The sequence below is a fragment of the Argiope bruennichi genome, chromosome 10 (assembly GCF_947563725.1).
Source record: "Argiope bruennichi chromosome 10, qqArgBrue1.1, whole genome shotgun sequence".
In the NCBI taxonomy this organism is placed as follows: domain Eukaryota; kingdom Metazoa; phylum Arthropoda; class Arachnida; order Araneae; family Araneidae; genus Argiope; species Argiope bruennichi.
This window is the reverse complement of record NC_079160.1, coordinates 25,146,891-25,168,763: the sequence shown is the minus strand read 5'-3', so window position 1 is coordinate 25,168,763 and position 21,873 is coordinate 25,146,891. Positions and strand designations below refer to the sequence as shown.

The 21,873-nt window shown below is 31.4% G+C and overlaps 1 protein-coding gene across 8 annotated transcripts in view; it reads right to left on the bottom strand.

Moving 5' to 3' along the window:
- Window positions 1-21,873, bottom strand: part of LOC129989415 (inositol 1,4,5-triphosphate receptor associated 1-like) — a 199,852-nt gene that overhangs the window by 116,330 nt on the left and 61,649 nt on the right. For all 8 annotated transcript variants that reach the window (XM_056097950.1, XM_056097939.1, XM_056097945.1 and 5 more), the window contains one exon: window positions 17,205-17,419. In XM_056097950.1, the coding sequence (XP_055953925.1) occupies window positions 17,205-17,419 (215 nt within the window). The remainder of the gene's footprint in view (window positions 1-17,204; window positions 17,420-21,873) is intronic.

The following is a 21,873-nucleotide window of genomic DNA, read 5'->3' as shown; positions in this document are numbered from 1 at the left end:
CCATTTAAAGTTGCAAAATGTCAAAAAGAGGCACTTTCGAAAATGTTCTCGAAACAGGATTTCTCTCATGAAATACAAGGATGTGTGTTATTGCGAATGATGTAATCTTCTTCAAACAATGTGTCGGCACTTTGAATTTAATATAGACAATTTTTCTGTTTATCAGAAATTCGCAACGAAGTCGGTATTAAAACATAATTTACAAGTTATTTGAAATGTTAAAATATTAAGCTGTTAGAATTTATGCCAAAAGTGACGTTGGAATTATTAAAAAATTAAATAGTTTAATATTTTCGAATATATTTAATTATATCGTGGATAAAATATAATTTTTAGTCAATTAAATTTCCGACAAGTTTTTTTTCCCCTTCATTTTTCTTCCTATGCTAACCTTCTAAACAGTATTCAATTATTCAAACATTAGTCCTTATATTTCCAACAGTTATGGAAAATGGAATCAACTCATATTTCACACGACACAAGTAAAATGAACAACATTAATATAATTTTGTAATTCATCGGTTATCTCATAATGGAGCTGCGCGCCTTCCCCGTGATCCGGGTGTCCCGAGTTCGAGTCCCGATTCGGGCATGGTTGTTCTTCATCTGTATTCTATTTGTGAAGTGTGTGAATGTGCCCCCCCCCATAAAAAGGGGTTGTGCAAGCGAATGTGACGCATGAGTAGCTAAGACGTACTCTTGGCCCTAGATGGCGCTAACGAAACAAGAGACGCTCTCTCGGATTAAAATCGCTGACTTCGTCAACAGGCTTGCCATAAGAAACAAACAAATCATAATGGAACAAATGTAATGAAATCCTAGAATAGACATAAGACAACTACTGTTAAATCTTAGATGCTATGAACTCTTATGCTGCCATGCAGCTGTGGTGAAATATAAATTGGTTCCATTATACTACTGTCGCATTAAAAATACAACAGGTATTTGATTAATTTTGCTCTGATAAACTTTTTGTAAAAATCTTGATTCATTTATTTGAGGAATGCAATTTCAAGGCTTTTAAAAATAAATGAAATTCTAATTTTATCATTAAAATTTTATAAGAATTGTTCTAATTTGCCACAAACAAATATTCCGAAGTAAATAATTCATTCTAAATTAGAATCATATCAAAGACGCACATTAAGAAAGCATTAACAAGTGCAAAAAGTATTTAAAAGGATTTTTATAAAGCGCGAATTGTTAATTTGTGTAATCTCATTTCTAAGTAACAATTATTTTCTTTAAGAACTCCTTTGCCAAATGGAAATGAATTCTTCGCTGTGGATAATTTATGATGGTTTGAGAATTCATTCTGAAGCCGCTGAAAATATTTGAAAGCCATTGTAATAACCGTAATTGGAAAGTTTTCGAAAGAAGGCAAGGAATGATAATTGAATTCATATTCTGGAAAATAAATTCTATCGAAAATGTTTGCTATGCAGTGAACTGTGCTTGCATTAATTGTTAAATTCCTTTAAGCCTAATATTACGATTTCGTGTTCAAAAAGAACGTGTATTAATTGTGAAAAATTCGACTTCGAAACTTCGGTATTTTAAGCTTAATTTTTAACATGTTACACAATTTAGATATGTTTTTTGAAATTATGTCTATTTGTTCCTTTAAAATGATAGCTCCCAAATTCATTGAATTGTCATAAGCATGAAATTTGCAACCTATGCATTTGCTTAATGACCATATAATGTCAAATGGGGGAAATCAAAGAACAGGAAATCTCCGTCTAATTGTGGGCACATAAATACAACAACTAACCAGTGTGAGGGATCTTCCCAACACTTTCTTGCATACTCTAATAAACTCGTCATGCCAGAGAACGCCTTGCATGGTATTGGCGTACAGTAGTTGCAAAATATTAAATTTTAGCGTGAATTTAGCATTTTTATTAAATGTTTCATGCCATCCTTGGCGAGTTATTTGGCGATTAATCCCTGGAATGCGGTTAAATGCATCCAAAAATCGAATTTGTATTTTAGATGCATTTTTTTCCAACCGATTAAAACAAAAATTTGACACAAAACTGCACTTGCAGCGACAAATTCCTGTACTAAATATGATATATTTAAAATCACTGCGTTTTTGAATTATCGTGTTTACTTATTTCTGAAAGTACAGACCGACAGACGGTCGACCCCTTGACTGGATTTGATTCAAAAGTTGTTAGATGTCTACACAATAGCTGCTAAATCTGTGTACCAAATTTTATCTATATAGCTCTTGTCGATTTGTAGTTACATATTCGAACAACCAGACGAACAGATTCCGTCTGAACAGATTTTTCGCAAAATTTGATAGAAATCAACAAATTTGGGGTCAAGACTAACAAATTTCATCCATCTGGTTCAAAACGTTTGCGAGTTATCTTTGTCACAGACAGACGGACGGACATTTCCCAAAAATGTACTTATCGAACTCAGGAACGTCTGAAACAGGGAGATTCATCAGAATCTCGATTTCGAATTTTTCGCCGATTTCTATACTTTCTCTATTCTTCATATATGAGAAAGGAAAAAAACCAGAAAGAGCTAGATTAGTGTAAGTTAATATACACAGATTTATCATCAGAATTGTTAATCCGTATCAAAATTTGCACTAAATTCGTCTACGGGTTGACCGTCTGTCTCTCAGTGTTTTCACATGCACGTAAGCGCTTTAACTCAAAAACTTAAATGAAATATATCTTACTAAAAATGATTTAAATAAAGGAAATTTAGTATGTGATCTTGTAATTATAATAGAAGTTCTATATTAAATTTTGATTTCTCCCGCTTGGAAAAAAAAATCTGTCCAAAATACATTCAATTTTCCGGTACTTACAAATTTACTGCATGTCAGGGTTTAATTTTTTCCCAAAGTCGCCAAAGATCGCATGGTAGATTGAAGCCAAATTTCTATATTTCTTAACTATTGTCGTAAATATCTTGCAAAAGCATTTGTAACTTTACTTACGGACTGCGTAATGCTGGTTTAGTTTAGTTATATTAACGTCCCGTTTAAAGCAACACGAGGGCTATTTGGGGACGGACCTCGTCATTTTGAACCACGGTCAGATGACGAGGACGACACCTGAGCTGCACCTCCCTCTCCACACCCACCACACCAGCTGGAGGACGTTTGGTCATGATGGATTTAGCGTGCAACAGACCCCCTTACACGACGGTTCTTCGGTGGAATCGGGTCACGAACCTGAAACCCTCCAGTTCCGAAGCCGAGACCTTATCACCAGGCTACCGCGGCCCTACATATGCTGGGGGTGGGAAGGGGGAAGGATATACTTTTATTAATTAGTGTGTGAGAAAGTTTTGTGGAGACCACTTCCGCTGGTTTCATTATGTTAAGAAATGCAAAATACATAGTATTGTGTCACTATGCGAGTTAATCAGATAGAGGGGAGGAAGTACTCCTACTTGTGCCATCGGTTTTCCCGACATGCACCGGTCTCTGATTCTGACGTTATCGACAGAGCAATATTCGTAGCAATGCTGCTGACAGAGTTTCGAAAAATTCATGTTAAAACATTCTAGTTGATATTTTAAATTTTTCTTTTTCTTACGAGATGTACACTCAGAAAAAGTGTTCAAATTTTTTAAATCTTCAGTTTTGAGCACATCTGAACATGTTAGACTTTCTTGGAAAATTATATTACACACACACACACACACACACACACACACACGTTAGAATTTTTTGCAATAGAAAAGCCTTTAAAAACATTTTTTGACCTTAAACATTATTATTAAACCTTTAAAACATTTGTTTGTTTTATATACAAGTTGATGTAAAAACCACATATTAATTTCTTACGTCTGGTTGAAAGAATTTTCTAGTTATAAGTTCACAGACAAATTTTCTAACTAAGAGTTCATACACAGACAAAGAGACATTCTTCCATAAATGTATTTTTGGAAGTAGAAAGATCCGAAATATAAAGATTCGTCAAAATATTGAATTCAAATTTTTTGAAGATTAAAAATTCTTATTTCCTATGAGAAAGAAAAAGAAAAAAAGTAGACAGATGAAATTTAATAGACAAGTTCATGTTAATAATTATAAAAATAGTCTATTTACAGGCAATCTGAGCGATTTTTTTTACGATTTATAATGCGATCTAGCATATGAATAGTCGTTGGTATGCAGTTATTGCACAAATAACGGACGCATTCCTATTCACCCCCCCCCCCCAACCAATTGAAACCAATATTTAACACGAAACTACAGATATAATCTCAAATATACCAAATTCAATATATTAAGTCTGAATTTCCATATTCAATAGCTTCAGAAAGAACAGACCGACATACAGTTAACGCCTAGACTGATTTAGATCAAAATTCAACAACGATTCGCACTTTAAGATTCGGGAAAAATCTGTACGATTATATAATGAGTGTCATGAAAAAACAATTTTTTTCCCTTTTAAAACGCTACGAAATTCATTTTTATTCAATAATTGTGCCTGAATTTATTGCAGAAAGACGTCAAAATTCAGCATAATTTTGAATTAAAATTTCAAAACACATGACAAAACTCTGAGATGCACATTTGCACTTTCTAAGAATGTGCTAAATTTGGTAGTTCGAGGTCAATAAAGTTTGTCTGGTCTATAGAGCTCCAACACACTCAGCAGTAAGCAGACAGAGATAAATCACCGAGAAGATAATAAAGATAAATCAACTGACCTAATAGTGTTTATGGTTAAACAACACCCTTTTGGCGCAAAGAAAAAGTCTAGGATATAAGTGGAGGCATAAGAAAAAGATTAACATATAAAGTGTATTAAAAAAGTCCGCAAAATGAATGTCTTACGAGCTAAAGAAGACATTCAAAGTCATTCACTGTAATGGTGATTACCTTGCCTTCATTCTTGCAGAAGTTTCATAATCTTCATTGTTCTCTGCCGTGGATCTTTCATTTCGAGCAACATTTTGTCATCAGGTAGACAAATTCTTAATGCTGGTCGTATGAAATGAAAGATCTTTAACTTTGGGAGGAGAAAATGTAGTGTTCTAGATTGTCTTCACAATTACAATAATTATGCGAATATAAGCCGAACCTATGGAAATGGAGGCAAAAAATTCTAGGTCCTGTGATGAACTCATTGGATTTTGAATTGAAAGAAGCTCATTTAATATTAGCATGCGTTGCGAATAAAAGATCACGGAAAAGAATCTTCAATAAGTTGTATCGTATTGAATATCTATCGTATTTCAAAGCACACTTTTTTTAAAACTTGAATTAGGGGCTCTATCTTGATGTTTATAACTATAATGAGTTGATAGACAAGTACAATCAGTAGTCATATAATGTAATAAATTCCCAATATGGTATATAGTTTTGTACACTTCTGAAATGTTTTATTGTTTATGGAAACACACTGTAACATTCCCCGTTTCCCAGTACTAATAAGACATTCACAGCCAGCTGTATCGTTAATTACTAAACTCCTCAAGATAGCCAGATGGTGGATCTTTTCACCTGGCTGGTTTCGCATTGTTCATTAGTGACTACAGTGAAAGACCACATGTGGAATTCCTCGTCCAAAAGATATTGATAGTACCTTCAAAGAAGGGGTGTCCAAACATCTGGATGCTAGATGTTTCTCATTGTGAAAGGACTATGATAACTCCGTGTTCCAGAATAGTCAGTTATGAAAGGTGATCACTGATAGTCAGTTATGAAAGGACCTTCCCACGACCGACTGGCGCCGCTGAGAGAGCATATTACTGAACCCCAAGTGGCCGAAAGAGAGCTCAAATGACCAATGTAAATTAAGAGGCCGAAATTGTCGCCAAAATAAAGTGCGGTGATTTTTTTTTTTAAATTTTTTTTAGGAAGAGGAGAAGAATCGAATTGCAGGCAGACTGTTGGACTATGCCCACGAGTTCGGAGTCCGAGAACTACCCCTGGAGTGGTCGTGTTGACTAACAACCTGTTAGTTCCCTGTGCTGTTGTTTCTCCGTATTGATCGAGAACTGAGTTTAAAGATAAACCTTCGACTGTTGTGTCTCCTAATACAGGTGTAAATAACTATTTATTTAACCAAGATTAGAACAAGTTGTTCTTTTGTATATATAGGGATGTAAAATAAAGAATTGTCTGGAAATTCTGCTTCGTTATTTAATCAGTCTAGATCAAGACATTACAACACCTATCTGCATATCAACTAGATTAAATTATTTTCAGCTGGACACTTTTTAGGATATTTCTTGTGGCAAAGTCTAAAGAATAAAGAATAAAAAATTCAGACGTTCAATCGCCAAAAGGTTCTATGTATCCAGCCAAATTTATTAAATAATATTTAAAAGGTTTCTTATAGCTTGATTTAGGAAGATCACTTTGGATGTATTTATAATACATTATAAGTTGCTAGATAGGAACTCATAAGATATACAAATAATCAGTACTCATATACGATAATAATATCAACGGGATATGCAATTATATATTTTATATTTATATAATGATATTTTAAAATCTAATTTAAATCTTAATTTACTTCCTAATTTTTATCTTAATTTAGTTCATGTTAACTTTATTTTAAAATGTTCTTTTATTTCCTGATCCAATTTCCACTATTTTATTTATTTAATGTGGTAATTTGAATCCACTAGAGGGCGCTCTGCATTCTTTCGATTATAGCTAGCAGCCAGAATTAGTTCACAGACGTCAGTTGAAATGGGCTAGATTGGAGTTCAGAAAATAATGCTCAAAAAAGGCCGAAATTGGAATTCTTGAGTAGAAGAATTCATCTGCAAATGTCCAGTGCACCACGCGTAGGTGGTAAAAGATCATTGGAACAACATTAGATGTCCGTCTTCATGTAATACAAATTCCTTCATCTTGAATTCGCACTTTTAAAAATCATCATAGTCATCGTTAATCAAGAAATAAAATGATTAAGCTAATCCAAGTGGACTGATGCATTAAAACCCATCACATCTACATTAATTCTAAGACGCGCGTAGTAAAAATGCTGATTCCGTAATTCCCACATCAGGAACAAAGGGATAAAGATCCTTAGTATACATGCATACCTTTCAAAGATACCCAAGATTCCCTTGTCTAAATCGACAAGTGACAAAGAAATCCCTATCAGAATCTTATAGTAAAGTCACTGAGAGGAAAAATTTCTGTCTCTTTGCTTTTATATGGCTATGTAAACAGACATGAATTTGATCATCGCCTCGCTCTTGTAAAAATTATAACTCCCGTGGTGAAAAAAAATCATTAAAATTTGAAGTTTCTTCCTCTCTGCTAAAGAATCAGTATCTTTACATATATACATATTTAATGTTTTATAAAGCTGAAGGGAAACATTTTGATTGCATATAACAATTAGAATAAATTATTTTTCGTTACGTGTTTTATTTTAACATTTTTTGTGGCAATAACGCATTAAAAATTATAAATAACATTGAGAGAGATGAAGAATCGAAATTTCGAACAATGTAAAGGAATTTAAAAATGTAGAGGTACTATATAAATGTGGTGAAAATACTTTAAAAATAGTTTAAGTGATGTTTTAAACATAATTTCTCTTTTTATTACCTTTTATTTACAAGATTTTTTTTTTTTATTTTTCTTTCTGAATCGGAAGGAATTCTGATGAATTAAATTTCATCTCAACCGAGAAACCAAAATAATCGTAATTTTCATTTTCGATTTCCATTTGCATCTGTTAGCCTAAGAAGCACAATATTGTTCCTGAAAATCTTTAAAATCTCATTTTTGTCTATTTAAATCTGCTTCAGTAGCCCAATAGACAGCAATAAAATACAATTTTTTATTTTTATACATAGCATCGCTTCTTCCTTCTATTTGATCTTTGAAGTGTTCTTAATTCGAAAGAAAAAATCTCTCGCACAAGATTCTGATTTATCCAGAGTTTAAATTTTTGATCAGCCAGTCACTCTTTTTAAATTAGTCGGTTACGGATAACTGCTCAGATCGAATCAAATTAAATCTAGCCTTGGAAATATGCTTTATCTACAAGCTAATTTCGAGATATTTCTTATTGTAAATTCTTATTAATTGCTTATGTAATATTGATAAATGTAATAAAAATTTTAAATAGCATTTGATTTTAGAGGTTGAATTATCAACTCGTTAATTCATTCAGAATAACCTTTCTTATTCTTACAGAACAAGAATTTTTGTTCTTGATTCTAATCTAAACCAGTTACTATCTACTTTCATTTGAAAGTTACCACTCAATCTATTGCTGAAAAAAGTCATAAAAATAAATCAGTTTTAATCTTTATTAAGTCAGTCAAATATTGACCCCTTTGATTTATGTGAAGGACGAAACTGTCAATTATTGTTTTTATCAATGCATTGATTTAACAGCCTTTGTCGACCAGGCGCCGATGTAGCAAAGGTAAACTTGTTTAGGTTGAACATTTGCGATTAACGCCCGGAAGTTTTAACAAAGAAACAGAAAAGTAGAAAAAGTAAATATTTTCTTGAAAAGGCGGAGTCAAGAAGAAAAAAGAATCAGGTCATGACAGTTTTCCCCCAAACAATGGAGACATTTTTGATAAATATGCAGCCACCTACTGATAATGCGCGTGGTAAACTTTAGATAATTACCTATTAATGACAGTCATTTCTTATCAGTTTACAATTTGAGTGCTTGAATTTTTTCTAATAAATTGATTAGATTGATAATAAAAGCACGGGGGATGTCCTAAGGGACATTTTGCGGAATGATTAGAAGGGAGTGGTTGCCTTGAGAATATTTCGAGGACAAATGGAGAATACCTATAGAAACGTAGAAAGATTAATAAAGATTTAAAAAAACAAGGAAATAATATTTTCAAAAAATATCAAAGGCAGAATACTTTTTTCCCCTGTATATAAAGTGAAATTATTGTAATCTTCAAAAAATTCTATTTCTAGAATTTAATATTTAGAGGTCAGTTCCAGATCTCATTGAATCTGAAAAAGTCATTTTTTAAAACATACCTGTTTGTGACACAATAATTCGAAAATCCGTGGAACTAGAGAAACAAAATTTAATATGTGGTCCAAATATAAAATCTGAAAATTTGGTTCAAATTTTGAAAAAAAATCTTTTGAAGTATTTTTACTTATTTGATAGTGCAAATAATACGAATACGATAACTCAAAAATGCAAAGCGGTAGATAAGTAAAGTATAATAGATAATTTTACTGCAGAAAATGTAGATATAAATTAAATTTTGGACTAAATTCGTCTCCTGTGTGATCATCTATCTGCCTGTTTATTCGTATGCATGTGTATGCTCTAATTCAAGAATGCAACGATTTAGATAAGTGAAATTTGGTATGTCATTTTGTGACCCTTGTAGATATTCATTATAATTTGGATTTAATTAACTGAAAGAAGGAAGTAAAATTCATTCTAGGTTTTCTTTGTTACAGAATGATATACAAAATACCGAATATTAAGTTATAACAAACGGAAGTTAGATGGGGTGGAATCTTGGATTTGCTGCGATTTAAAGAGTTCTTTATGATCCTCACTTTCTATTCCTACGGCCCGTTTTAAGGATACAAACTTTCTTATCGAGAAGAAAGGGGGGGGGGTATATGCTTAACACTTCACTATAGCGTTATACTCAAATGTTTTCACGTTATTTAATTGCACCGTACCATCTAAATACATTATCATTTCTCTACTTTAATTAAGAGATAGCAAAGGAAGTCCGGATATCACGTGCAAGTCATAGCAGTGAATGTGTTTACCGTTGCCAGACAGATAATTGCTAACGTCTTGTCAATAGAAATTGGTTCTCATATTTTCCAAAATTATATTTTACTAAAATATTTTGAATTATCTTTAAAATAATGCAAATGCAAAATTTTTTTCAAAAAATAATGCAAAATGTTTTCAAAAAATTATATTTTAATGATATTAGTTTCATTTCCGTGTAATTTTTTTGTTTGCTTTTTAATATTTTTTTAATTTAACTTCATACACAATCTATAATAATATTTTTAATGTTATTATGAAATTCAAACTCCATCAAAATATTCAATCGTATGCTTTTGCCAGTGTTAAAGTTACGGTAAGTAAGAATTGCTTTTTTCAGATATTAATACAACGCAAGTAGGATTTAAATTTTTGATTTTATTTTGTGGTAAACTGATTCAATAAAATTCATCCTTTTACGTCTTATCAAATATGGTTATTTTTTAAAAATTTCATTCCATATGAGTAGTTTAACAACCTAAAAAGTCAAGAACTTGAGCGAACAAGCTGGTCGCCAAAGGCGACTAGTATTATTTATTTACTACTACTAAAAATTACTTTTCTTAATATTAAAAGTTCAAGTAAAGCTTTAAAAAACAGCTTCTAGAAGCGAAGAAATAACAGAAAAGTTAAACGAAAAAATTAGAAGAAATGTAATTAAAATAAATGGGAAGAAATTCCATTAAGTGAGGCAAATAAAAAGATTATAGGAAGTGATTAGTGAGAAGTTAGAAGAAGAAACGCCAATTAAAGGATTTCTTGAAATTTATAAAAAGTCTTTTTTATTTATTTAGCAAAAAGTGTTGATTAGTAACCATTACTAAAATGCAAGTTACTAAAAACATAGCGGATTTTTCTTACAAGTTACATCAAAAAACATTCTAAAATAATTAAATCTTTCTGGTTTTTGAACATGAAAGAAAGAAAGTCGTCTGCGAGCACTGAAATAAAAATAAATATCAGACATATTCTAAAGTAATTTGATTTTTTTTCTGTTTCTGAATAAAAAAAATCGTTTTCATGCAATCTTAATAAAAATAAAAATTTGTCAATTTTGGGGATACGTGAATATATTCTAACGTAGGTTGAAAGCTTACACTAATGTGCTACCAAATATAGCACGCTTCTTTATGTCAAAATTTTTGCAGGTATCATTCAGATGATTTGAAATTAGTACTATTATTACAGATCAGCTTTATGGTCCCTGTGGATGCCCCGAGTAAAGATCGAGGGTTCTTTAAAAACCCAGAAGGGAATGGAGATCTTGAAAGTTTTTCAAAGATATTATGTTCTATATTTTTTGAGAGCTATAGATGGATGTAAAAAAATATATAAGTAAATTAATATTGCCATTGGTTTATTAGCCGATCAAAATAACCAATTTTTGACAGAACAGAACTTTAAAGGAATTCAAATGCGCTGTTTTAGTGAAAGACTGTCATTCAAAATATAAAACAAATATATAGAAATGTTGGTATAAATACAAATTAAAAATGAAATAGCCAAAAAAGAGGATTTCAAAGGAGTGTAAAGGAGAAAATACTGCACCTCAAACTATATAAGAGCTTCATGATGCAATTTGCAAATTTTGGTACTGTTTTCAAATTGAAATCGAAATTTTTAGATGACATCTTATTCATTATTACATAAATATAAATTCTACAATTTAATTCGAAATATACATATATAATTTTTTATTTATGCAAAATAAATATAGGATCATTTGTATACTTTTCCTGTTTTTTAAAAATCATTTTGATGGCAATAATATGTTGAATTTCATTCTAAATATTTTGCTACAGCTATATATTTAAAAATTATTTATAAGGGCGATTTTTTTTAAAGAAACAAAATTAAAAGACTAAATAGATACATTTTGTATCTACATATTTTTTAAAAAAATAGCTTCATAAAGATGGAAAATTAAAAGAGCTAACCAGAATTTCATATTAAATATATATGTATCCTCTATAGCATATACGCCATTATTTGACATGCGATTCTTTTGGCAAATTTCCCACAAGAAACGAAAAAAAATATATGTCAAACACAAATAATATATTAATTCTTGAATCGTCTTACAAGAGCTCAAAATTAGCAATTGAATGTGACTGATGTACTGGGGTGATTGGATAATGAACAAGCTATGCAACGAAGATTCACGAAAAATGTTTCAATGTCGTAAAATAAACACATTCAGATTAAAAACAGTACGAAACAAACGCAAGAAGAAACAATTTCAACGTGTGATATTTGTACGGTTGCATATCACCACCGCTTTTTTATCGCCGCCACAAGAGATGAAAAGAAAGTAGTAAACAAATGGGTTGGCCAACGCACTAGCAAACAAATGAAAAAGGGGGAAAATGGAATCGAAATCGAGATGTAAAACATACAAATGTAAATTTGTATGTTTACAAATACAAATTCTGATAATTGCGTACATAATCTTTTGTAGGCTGCACATTTGATTACTACTATCGAAATTTTTCTAAATGCCTATCTACAATTTTGATTTAAAAAATTTTAATATATACGTACAGTACTTGATATAGGGAATGAAATTGGCACTAGGCAAGAAATTCGTATTTTTACTATGTACAGTGGATTCTCGTATAATGGGGAAAGATGAATTCTGTATATTAAGAATTACGATATGGGGGATATGCAAAATCGAACGAATTTAAATCAGTACAAACATGTTTCTGAACTGTAATTCTACCTATTGCTAGTGAGTGTTCTTTTAAAAATTCTCAGTTTAACTTATATTGCTACGAAAATCATATTGTTAGTGAATGGGCAATGTAGTCCAACAAGCTGGATTACTTAAAGAGGCGTTTTATTCCTCGGAAATTACAGAAAACATTAAGAACAGATAAAAATACAACAGCCAAAATGTACACAAACAATAGTACTTGTAGAAGTTAACGACTCAAGCGAACAGCAAATCAATAGTTGAATAACATGAACAGCACTATCAATAGTTTTCTGCTTCTAACAGCTTACCAGCTCGCACTAAGATCTCCAGAGTGATTAATTCTTTTGAGCTTCTCAGGTATTTATAGTTTTCCGGCGGGGCGCGATATAGAATTTTCTGGAAGAACCTTCAGATCTCGGTTCCCACGACATATGGAATCATAAATGAAGTATTTTACGAAGTTTTCCTTTCGTCTCCAAAGTTAGCAAATTGGTCAGTAAATAGTGGCGAAATTTGTCTTTACGATCGTAGGTTCTTAGCTTGGCTCCCGTTAAGAATCTCTGAAAACTTTTTTCTTACCATAAAAGTAAAGTAGAAATGAAATGGAATTATAGATTCATGATTATATATAAACACGTAAACTTATTTCAAAATAAAAAAAAAATCGTATTTCTAAACAAAAAAAATGAATATGTTAAACTTATTTTATGAGTAATATGAGTTAATTTATCATGCTGTATTAGAACTAATAGTAATATTTTATCGTATTATAGGATTTTAAAAAACGTAATGTGAAAGTCTTGTGAACTGAGGCAAGATTGTTTTTTTTTTAATTTATGCAGTTTCGAGATTTTAGAACGATTTAATCAAATTTGCATAAAAATTAATGATAAATCATCGATTGGTTTATAAAGACTTCAGAAAAACAACACCGTCTTGAAAAGAATTATACTGATTAGTAAATCATTATTCATATCTTCATTTCCAATTCGCAGACGATAACTTTCAGCGGTCTACAATGAATGACTAATAAATTCTTGTTAAGATGTAATAAATTATTAAATGGGTAATCTGCATTGTATATGATGTTTGATATAAATTTTATAGACCATTTTGTACGCGATCGTATTTGCAGCTACTTTTAAAAGAGATTTGCAATATAATATATTTCAATAATGAGCAGGAGTGGTCTCTGATATTTATTTTTATACTCCTATATAAAGGCATAATCTACCTCCACATAAAAATGTGAACTCGCCACAAGTGCTCATATTTCTATTTTCAGGGACCCACACATGAGAATTTTGTTCTCGTAGAATAATAAATAAAACTGAATATGCAATTTGGATGCTTTTTTATCGCCGTTTCAAAACAAAATTTGGTACAGAACTAGAATTTTAGTAACACCAAGTTTCTTTTATCCAGTCTTTGAATTTTTTAAAGTATTGCAATCAATCCGGTTGTCAGATACGACTCAAAATTTAATAGAACTACAGTTATTTATGAAAGTATCGACTCATCATGAGATTGCTTCGTCTTTTATAGCTCTCCAATAGGATATACAATTTTGAAAAAGGACTTTCGAAACTTTCTTAGAAAGATATCGCCATAATTCTTGTATTTTTAGAACCTCCACTGGTCACCAAATTTATCACCAAGATAAACCTGGTGGCTCATAAACCTGGCAGCAATTAAAATATCTGTAAATTTCTTTCTATGAGATTCATTGCGCATATTACAGACTCATAAAACTGTATAAAATTAACAAATCATAAGTAAACCCGCATTTTTCTTATTAATTAAAAAATTTTACAGAAATTTAATAATACCTCGAGCATAAATTACAATAAATATCTATAAATTCCAACCGAAATTTATTTTGATTACATATTAACTTTATTTTCAAACGTAGAGACGATAATGCATTCGAGAATAAACTGTTAGAATATCGAAGATTAAATATTAAAAAATCAAATCAGCCACATTGGTTCTGAAAAGAAATTCAAAATATTCTTTAAAAATGCCACAGAGGAATTCAATTCCTTGTGGACTGAAAAATGTATCTTCGATTAAAAAAAGTCCACGATTCTTTCATTTATGAAAAATATTAATTAATCATACGAGAGTAAAATTTTCATCATCCATTATTAATTTTCAACTTATTGGCAAACAAATCCCATTGATCAAGGTTTCAGAAAATATATTTAAAGGTGCAATTTTTTTTTAATGTTCTTTGACTTGTAGAATTAATCATCTCTCGAAGTGAGAACATTTTGTCAAGATTAAAATAAATTTTCCTTTCAATCTCCTTCGGTTTTATTAAATGTAATTAAGCATAATTAATTGCCTGGAAGCTTGAAAATTGTGATAATTGATGGAGAGTTTATATTAATAGCGTTTAAATTTGAAATTTAAAAACATTGATATTTGCCTGTAATTTAAAAAAATATTTAATGAATTCTTTTTTCGTACATGGAATATCTTCTCAGAATGTTCCAATTGGTTAGTTCTTTTTCTTTTCTGTTACTACATTTGGAAATGTTTTTTTGTTTTTTTTGCCGGAAATTGTCATAAAAAAGTTATATTTTTTTACTTTTTTTATATATAAAATGGATTGTAAAAAGATCTACAAAACAAAAAAAGATATTTGGTTTAAAAGGCAAAAATGGTCGAAATATTTTGATAAATATATATATTGGCTAAAAAACAAATGATAAAATTAAAGGATTTGTCCAAAATCCTGTAGATAGGTAATTTAATTCCTGAAAAAAAGAAATAAGCCGTGTTTCTATCCAATATTTGAATACTGAAACTCAACTGATAAATAGAACGGAATTTTTTTATTTTCACATTATAAAGCATTAGAATAATTGTAAAATCTTTAAACTTACAAATTGTTTATTTTATAGTTCAGGACTACTGCAGAATTATTATACGAAATTAAAAAATTAATTTGACTTACGGAGTAAAAAGTTCAAACTTTAGCTTTTAAAAATATGAATAGAATTATAATTTAAATTATTTAAATAGAAAAATTAATGTAACTTTTCAAAAAGAGGATGCAAAAACACGATTCATATATTTTTATGAATAAACCTTTACATAGATTAAAAATATTGAATGAAGAAAAATTGCGATATTTTCGTCATAATTCAATTTTTTTAAATTTAAAATGTATTTAAGGAACAGGAACCGTTACAATATGTGGAAAGGAATTATAAATAAATTCAGTTCTATAACTGGAATCGTTTTCAGTATGTGCAGTTTAATTCACCCATATTTTCTATGCATAATTCTAATTAAAAATTCTTCCTTAGTGAACAAATGCATTACATTGAACTTGTTATTCATAGAATTCTGACCGTTGACATCAAGACATCTCATAAATGGTGTTTTTATAATTAAAAATCCAACTATAAGTGCATCCTCTTTTAATATACAAATTAAAATTAAATTAATATTTATAATAATGTCATAAAACATAAGTTAAAACAAACGCCAAATTTTTTGAGCTTAGAAGTTATTAAGGAGTAAATCACGCTTAACATCAAGATTTTTATAGCATAATTAACATAATACATATAGTTTTTTTAAAAATTAGTTTAATTTTAAAGCTGTCAATCTGTTGAGAAAAAAAAGGAGTCTGAGTTATCAATTAATTTAGGAGTCTTTTAATTAACTTTTGCACATTTTTTTTGTTCATAAAGTAGAGAAGCCAGAAATTTAGAGTCTGTATTGCTGGCCACTTTGTCTAGCATATTTGGTCAAATTCACGAGTCAAGACACGGGGATCAGATGGTAAGATTCAGAGGGTTCCAGGTACAAGAATCAATTTCATCAAATCCAAATCAATTTGTGCGCAGTGGGTTTTAATGGACAACTAATTCCGAATTGCATTATTCTTAATTGATTATTTTATCCTCTCTTCACGTCTTAACTTTGTGTTTTTCTCCATTTTTCGTTGATCATCGGACTATCATATTGATAAATTAAGCACAGAGCATCGAACTCTCAGAGTGGAAAAATTAGTAAACTAAATTTTTTTTTAAAAACCAGAATGCAACTTTAAAAAATAATATCAGGGGATGCTACAGCTATACAACTCTAATAGACTAGTCACCACTGCACCTTTGATACCCTTTCTTGATTGTCAAAGCATAATCCCCAAAGAATTTCTTTAAGCAAGTGAAACTGAGTAACTGCAGGTTGCGCAAACGACTATAGACATGCCATATTCGTGTGCGGCCACATATGAAGTAAACATCAAATTTGGTTTTTGGTTTCTTTTGCTCAATAATGCACATCCACCAATCTTGTAAAGCGATTTCTAGTTTAATATGGAGCTGCTGAGCAATTGCACCCACCGTATTCCCCAAACCTGTCACCCATGGACTATTTTATAACCTTAAAATGACTTTAAAAGACAGGAGATTCGCAGATATTACGCACAAGCTAACTGCTGTGACACAGGAATTGAAAGCTATACGAGTGGGAGTTTTCATGAGCTTTTGGCGATTTGGACACAGTTTTCCTTCAGTATGTAGCATATACATAGAGATTATTTCGAATGTAAATAATTTCCATGCAAGACTTACTTAGTGTAAGAGTTATTTCATGCACCACATTATTTCTTGTCCAAAACTTATGATATTTTAAAATGTGCAATTTAGAAATAATGCAATACTTGCGATCTAATAATACTCACACATGTTTGATGCATATTTCATATTAATCAATTTAATGCAGGCACTTACTTTTCATTGTAGGGCCCGAAGAGTCCAATGTTGATGAGCAGTCTATCGGGCAGACTCGGGAAAGGTTTTGCCTCATCAGTCTCTTCCTCGGATAGCTCGGATTTGAGGCTGGTGCTCTCGTATTCGGGTAAGCTCATGAGGCCGCCGCGGAAGTGGCTGACCCTATCACCCATGTCCATCGTCAGAGCTTTACTCCTCTTCAGTAGACCCCGCTTCTGAAAAATGTAGGAACATTATCAGAGTTTGTGTCTATTCACGTATTTTATTTAACACCTAAACTGTCATGTCTGAGCGTTATGCAGGTACAGAATTATCGCTTCTCATCTATAAGTTTGTATAAAATAGTACTAATACACTATAATTCTGTACAAAAAACTATATGTAGCCCATATATACCTAGAGTATTCTATTGATTCTTAACTGAATTAGTACAACAAAACATTCCTGGAAAAAAAAGTGTTATCTAATCATACATAGTATAAGTAAACCAAATAATTAAGGGTTAATAAAGAATAAGAAACACTTTTGAACTTCACATTTTAAAATTATTATTAAATTTGCATACAAGTAAATGATATTTCAGAAACGTAAAGATCTATATAAATTTTAATATACTATGTAGAGACGATTTTAATATTCGCTAAAACCTGTAGCAATGAGTTTAAAATTGCCAAAGAGTAAACCGTGTGTTTCTTACTCTGTATGAATGTGGACATGTATCAAAACCACAACAAACAAGATAAATGAAATTTGGAATGTGGCCTTGTTACCAAAATTGTATATTGATATCGAATTTTGAATCTAGACATCCGAAGGGAAAATATTCGAAGTGCATACTGGTAAATTTTATTTTAGTCATGTTAAAGTTTCGTTTTAAAGCAACACTAGGGCTATTTTGGGGCGGACCTCGTAATTTTGAACTGCAGTCAGATGACGAAGATGATGACATCTGGCACTCTTCTAAAATACTTCATCATATCAACAGGACATTTTGGCTTAGATGAATTAATTTCCTGAAATTTCGAAGATTTGTTGCGATTATACCTTTTATTCCATTTTGTATAATAATATTTGTTCCAAATCCCGATAATTGTAACGAGCAGTTATATAATTCCACTTATAATAAAAGCTAATGGTAGATCATAATGATAATCTACTATTCAATTAAAAGAAAATTTAAATGCAATACTTTAGATTATTTTATAGAAATGGGATTTACAAAATTAAATTCAAATGAATCTCCTGTCTGCAGCTGAGTCAATTGTGTAATATTTGTTACTTATAAATATTTTTTATTCTTTTGATAAGTTTGTGTCTCTGAAAGATATTAAATATTTTATTGCTTTAACATTGAGCCCTTGGAACTTATTTTTGATTGATACTCAGTGGTCTTTCATAATTAAGCAATTTTCACCTTCCGCATGAAATTATGGAGTTAAGCAACTTACCTTTTGAGTAATCTTTTATGTTTTGAGATTTTCCCACCGAGGGGCATATATGAAGATGAGAAGCTTCTGAAATGGTTGTTGTATAGTAATCGACACCACAGAAATGAGTGGTGTCGACTACCTTCTACCAATGACGGGACATGCTTCCCACGAAAAGGGTTCTATCGTGGTCGGTGATGGTCCTTGGTACTCAAGCTTATTTCCCGCCGGTATTGCTGTCTGATCAATCGTATAAATCCGTGTGCCTTAGTGGTGGGTCTGGGTGTTCAATTATGGTTGTGTTTTGAGATTTCGGTCGTCATCTATATTATTTATGCTTACTTCTAAATCCCATAAAGACCCACAGGGCTACTTCAGATTAGGAATATCTGCTCTCAGTAAACTGAATAACTTGATTCCTGTTATAGCCGAAAAACACTCTACAGCAAGCTACCGAAGACTTTAGTAATTACAAGCCACCACATAATGTCCGGTCAACGATTCATTGACGATGAATAGAAATTCAACGATAGGACTTTTAATCTTTTGTTTTTAATGTATGATTTTCAAGACCAAATGAGCAACTGTTGTTTGATTGTCGACCTTTTAGGAAGAATAAGATATTATATTCTTAATTTTTGTCCCAAAATGAAACAATTATTTTTAAAACGCATCTATTTTGTTTTAGTGAGTTGTTGAATCCCACCGGAGAGCACCTCAGAAATGAAGATGAGAGGCTTCTGGTATGGTGGTTGGTTCTCGCCATCCTGGTGGATGCAGAAATGGCAAAATGGCATCGGCTCCTTCCTACCGATTGCGGGACGTGCTTTCCACGGTAAGAGTTGTATACCATGGCCAGTGATGGTCCTAATGATTCAACCTCAGTTCCCGCCAATGCCTTAGATCGGGTCGAAGCAGTGATTGTGATTCCTCAGAATCTCGTGGTGTCTCGAACTTTTCTTCAATTACAACACTTTCTGTTTATAAACTAACATACGAATGAATAAATAAAATAACTATATGAAGGTTGTTACATCTTCCTCAATCGAATTTATTCAGTTATATTCAAACGATTTTTTTAAGCATTAAGTAATAAATTGGGGGGGAGTAGTTATTGATTTTTTTTAATCAATGATGAGTAGTTGATATTTTGAGGAAACAAAATTTACTTAGATGGTTGCCATTTAACCACGAATTTCACCTTGAGCTCAAGAACACCATGACATTTCCTTCAAGTCGGCAAAATCCGTACATTCCCTTTCCTGCCACACAACTCCAACAAAGCTTACATCAAATATTACAAGATGACTTTCAGCTGCGTCATCTGGCGGAACAAAATCTGTAATAACTTGCTAATAAAGTTGACGTTTTTAAAGAGCTATGATAAGCTTTTCGAATTATTTGAGAACTTTAATTCTTAATTTTTTTAACCGATGCTCCTATTAAGATAATTTTTAAATTCCTTCGAAAATTATTACTTATTTTGGTACTATTTCATAGGCGTTTTTTTTTAATGCTCTCCGGTTCTATATTTATATCAACTGTTGAATCGGCATATAAAAAATCTTCAGCTATATGTGTATGATACACAATTTCCATTTTGCGGGGGGGGGGGGTTGTGTGTGTGTGTGTGTGTGTGTGTGTGTGTGTGTGTGTGTGTGTGTGTGTGTGTGTGTGTGTGTGTGTGTGTACTAGAAGTCATTTCCATGTATTTATAGAAGAAATAGAGTCAATACCCAAGACATCACAGTTACAACGCACACTTAACTGTGCATGCCATCTAACATTAGCTTGCAGTCTAAATCTAAACAGTAATGTCACATCTTTTATTTTCTTTTTATAAGATGCGCGATGGATTCAAAATTCTCTTTACTCGATGCTTTTGATATACATTAAATGAACAAAAATTGACTTAGTGTTCAGTAATTCAAGTCTAATTCATTGTATTATCGTCTGTTATTTTTTTCACTAGAATGAAAAGACAATATTTAAGAAAATTACGTTTACATCATGTTTTATTGTAATTCTAGGTATCGCTTTTAACGAAAAAGTAATTACTTCAATGAAAAATTGCATCCGAATTTTACCAATACACCCCTTAGATGTAGAAATTAACTATTCCTATAACTACTTTCTATAAACTATTTTTCTACTATCCATATCTATGTGTATATATATATTTAAGCGGTTACTAAGGCTTAAATGCTATCTATCCTCAAACCCCATATCTTCCTCCCCTCCTTCGTAGAATTTATGTCCTCCCTTAGTATTAAGGTTCATCCATTAGATGGTTTTGGGAGCGTAAAGTATCCTTGTAAAAGCTCATAAACTCTCATTAACATTGATCCTTTGCGGCAGATGATAAAACCCAACCGACGTTGAGCGAGGGATCATAATATTGATGTCCGATATAGTAGCAATTAAACATCAACGAGAAAGATGTAAACTTGACCTTTAGTGAAGAAATGCAGGATGTTTATTCATTATTACCCTATTTAGATAGTTCTTTCTAAACAGAACCCATACTCGGGAACTTATTTTGTGACATAATAAAGCATAAATAAAATCCACATTAATTAAAATGTTACGCATGCACTAAAAATCCACATTAATTAAAATGTTACGCATGCACTAAAAATCCACATTAATTAAAATGTTACGCATGCACTAAAAATCCACATTAATTAAAATGTTACGCATGCACTAACAATCCACATTAATTAAAATGTTACGCATGCACTAACAATCCACATTAATTAAAATGTTACGCATGCACTAACAATCCACATTAATTAAAAATCTACGCATGCACTAACAATCCACATTAATTAAAAATCTACGCATTCACTAAAAATCCACATTAATTAAAAATCTAAGCATTCACTAAAAATCCACATTAATTAAAAATCTACATACTTATGATTAAATACTGAACCATTTAATAAATTTTTAAAGGGGTCGGGATTTTATTATTTTCATAACTTTCTGAATTGTAAACATTGGTCAGTGGGCTTCCTGGTATAGGGGTAGCGCGTCTTCCCCTTGATATGGGCGTCTCAAATTCGAGTTCGGTCCGGGCATGGTTGTTGTTCTGTGTTCTATCTGTGAGGTGTATGAATGTACAATCCCCCACCCATGTAAAAAGGGGTTGTGCAAGCGAATGTGGCGTATGAAATAGATAAGTAGTACTATTGGCCCTAGTTGGCGTTACTGAAAAAACAAGAGGCGTTCACTCAGCTTAA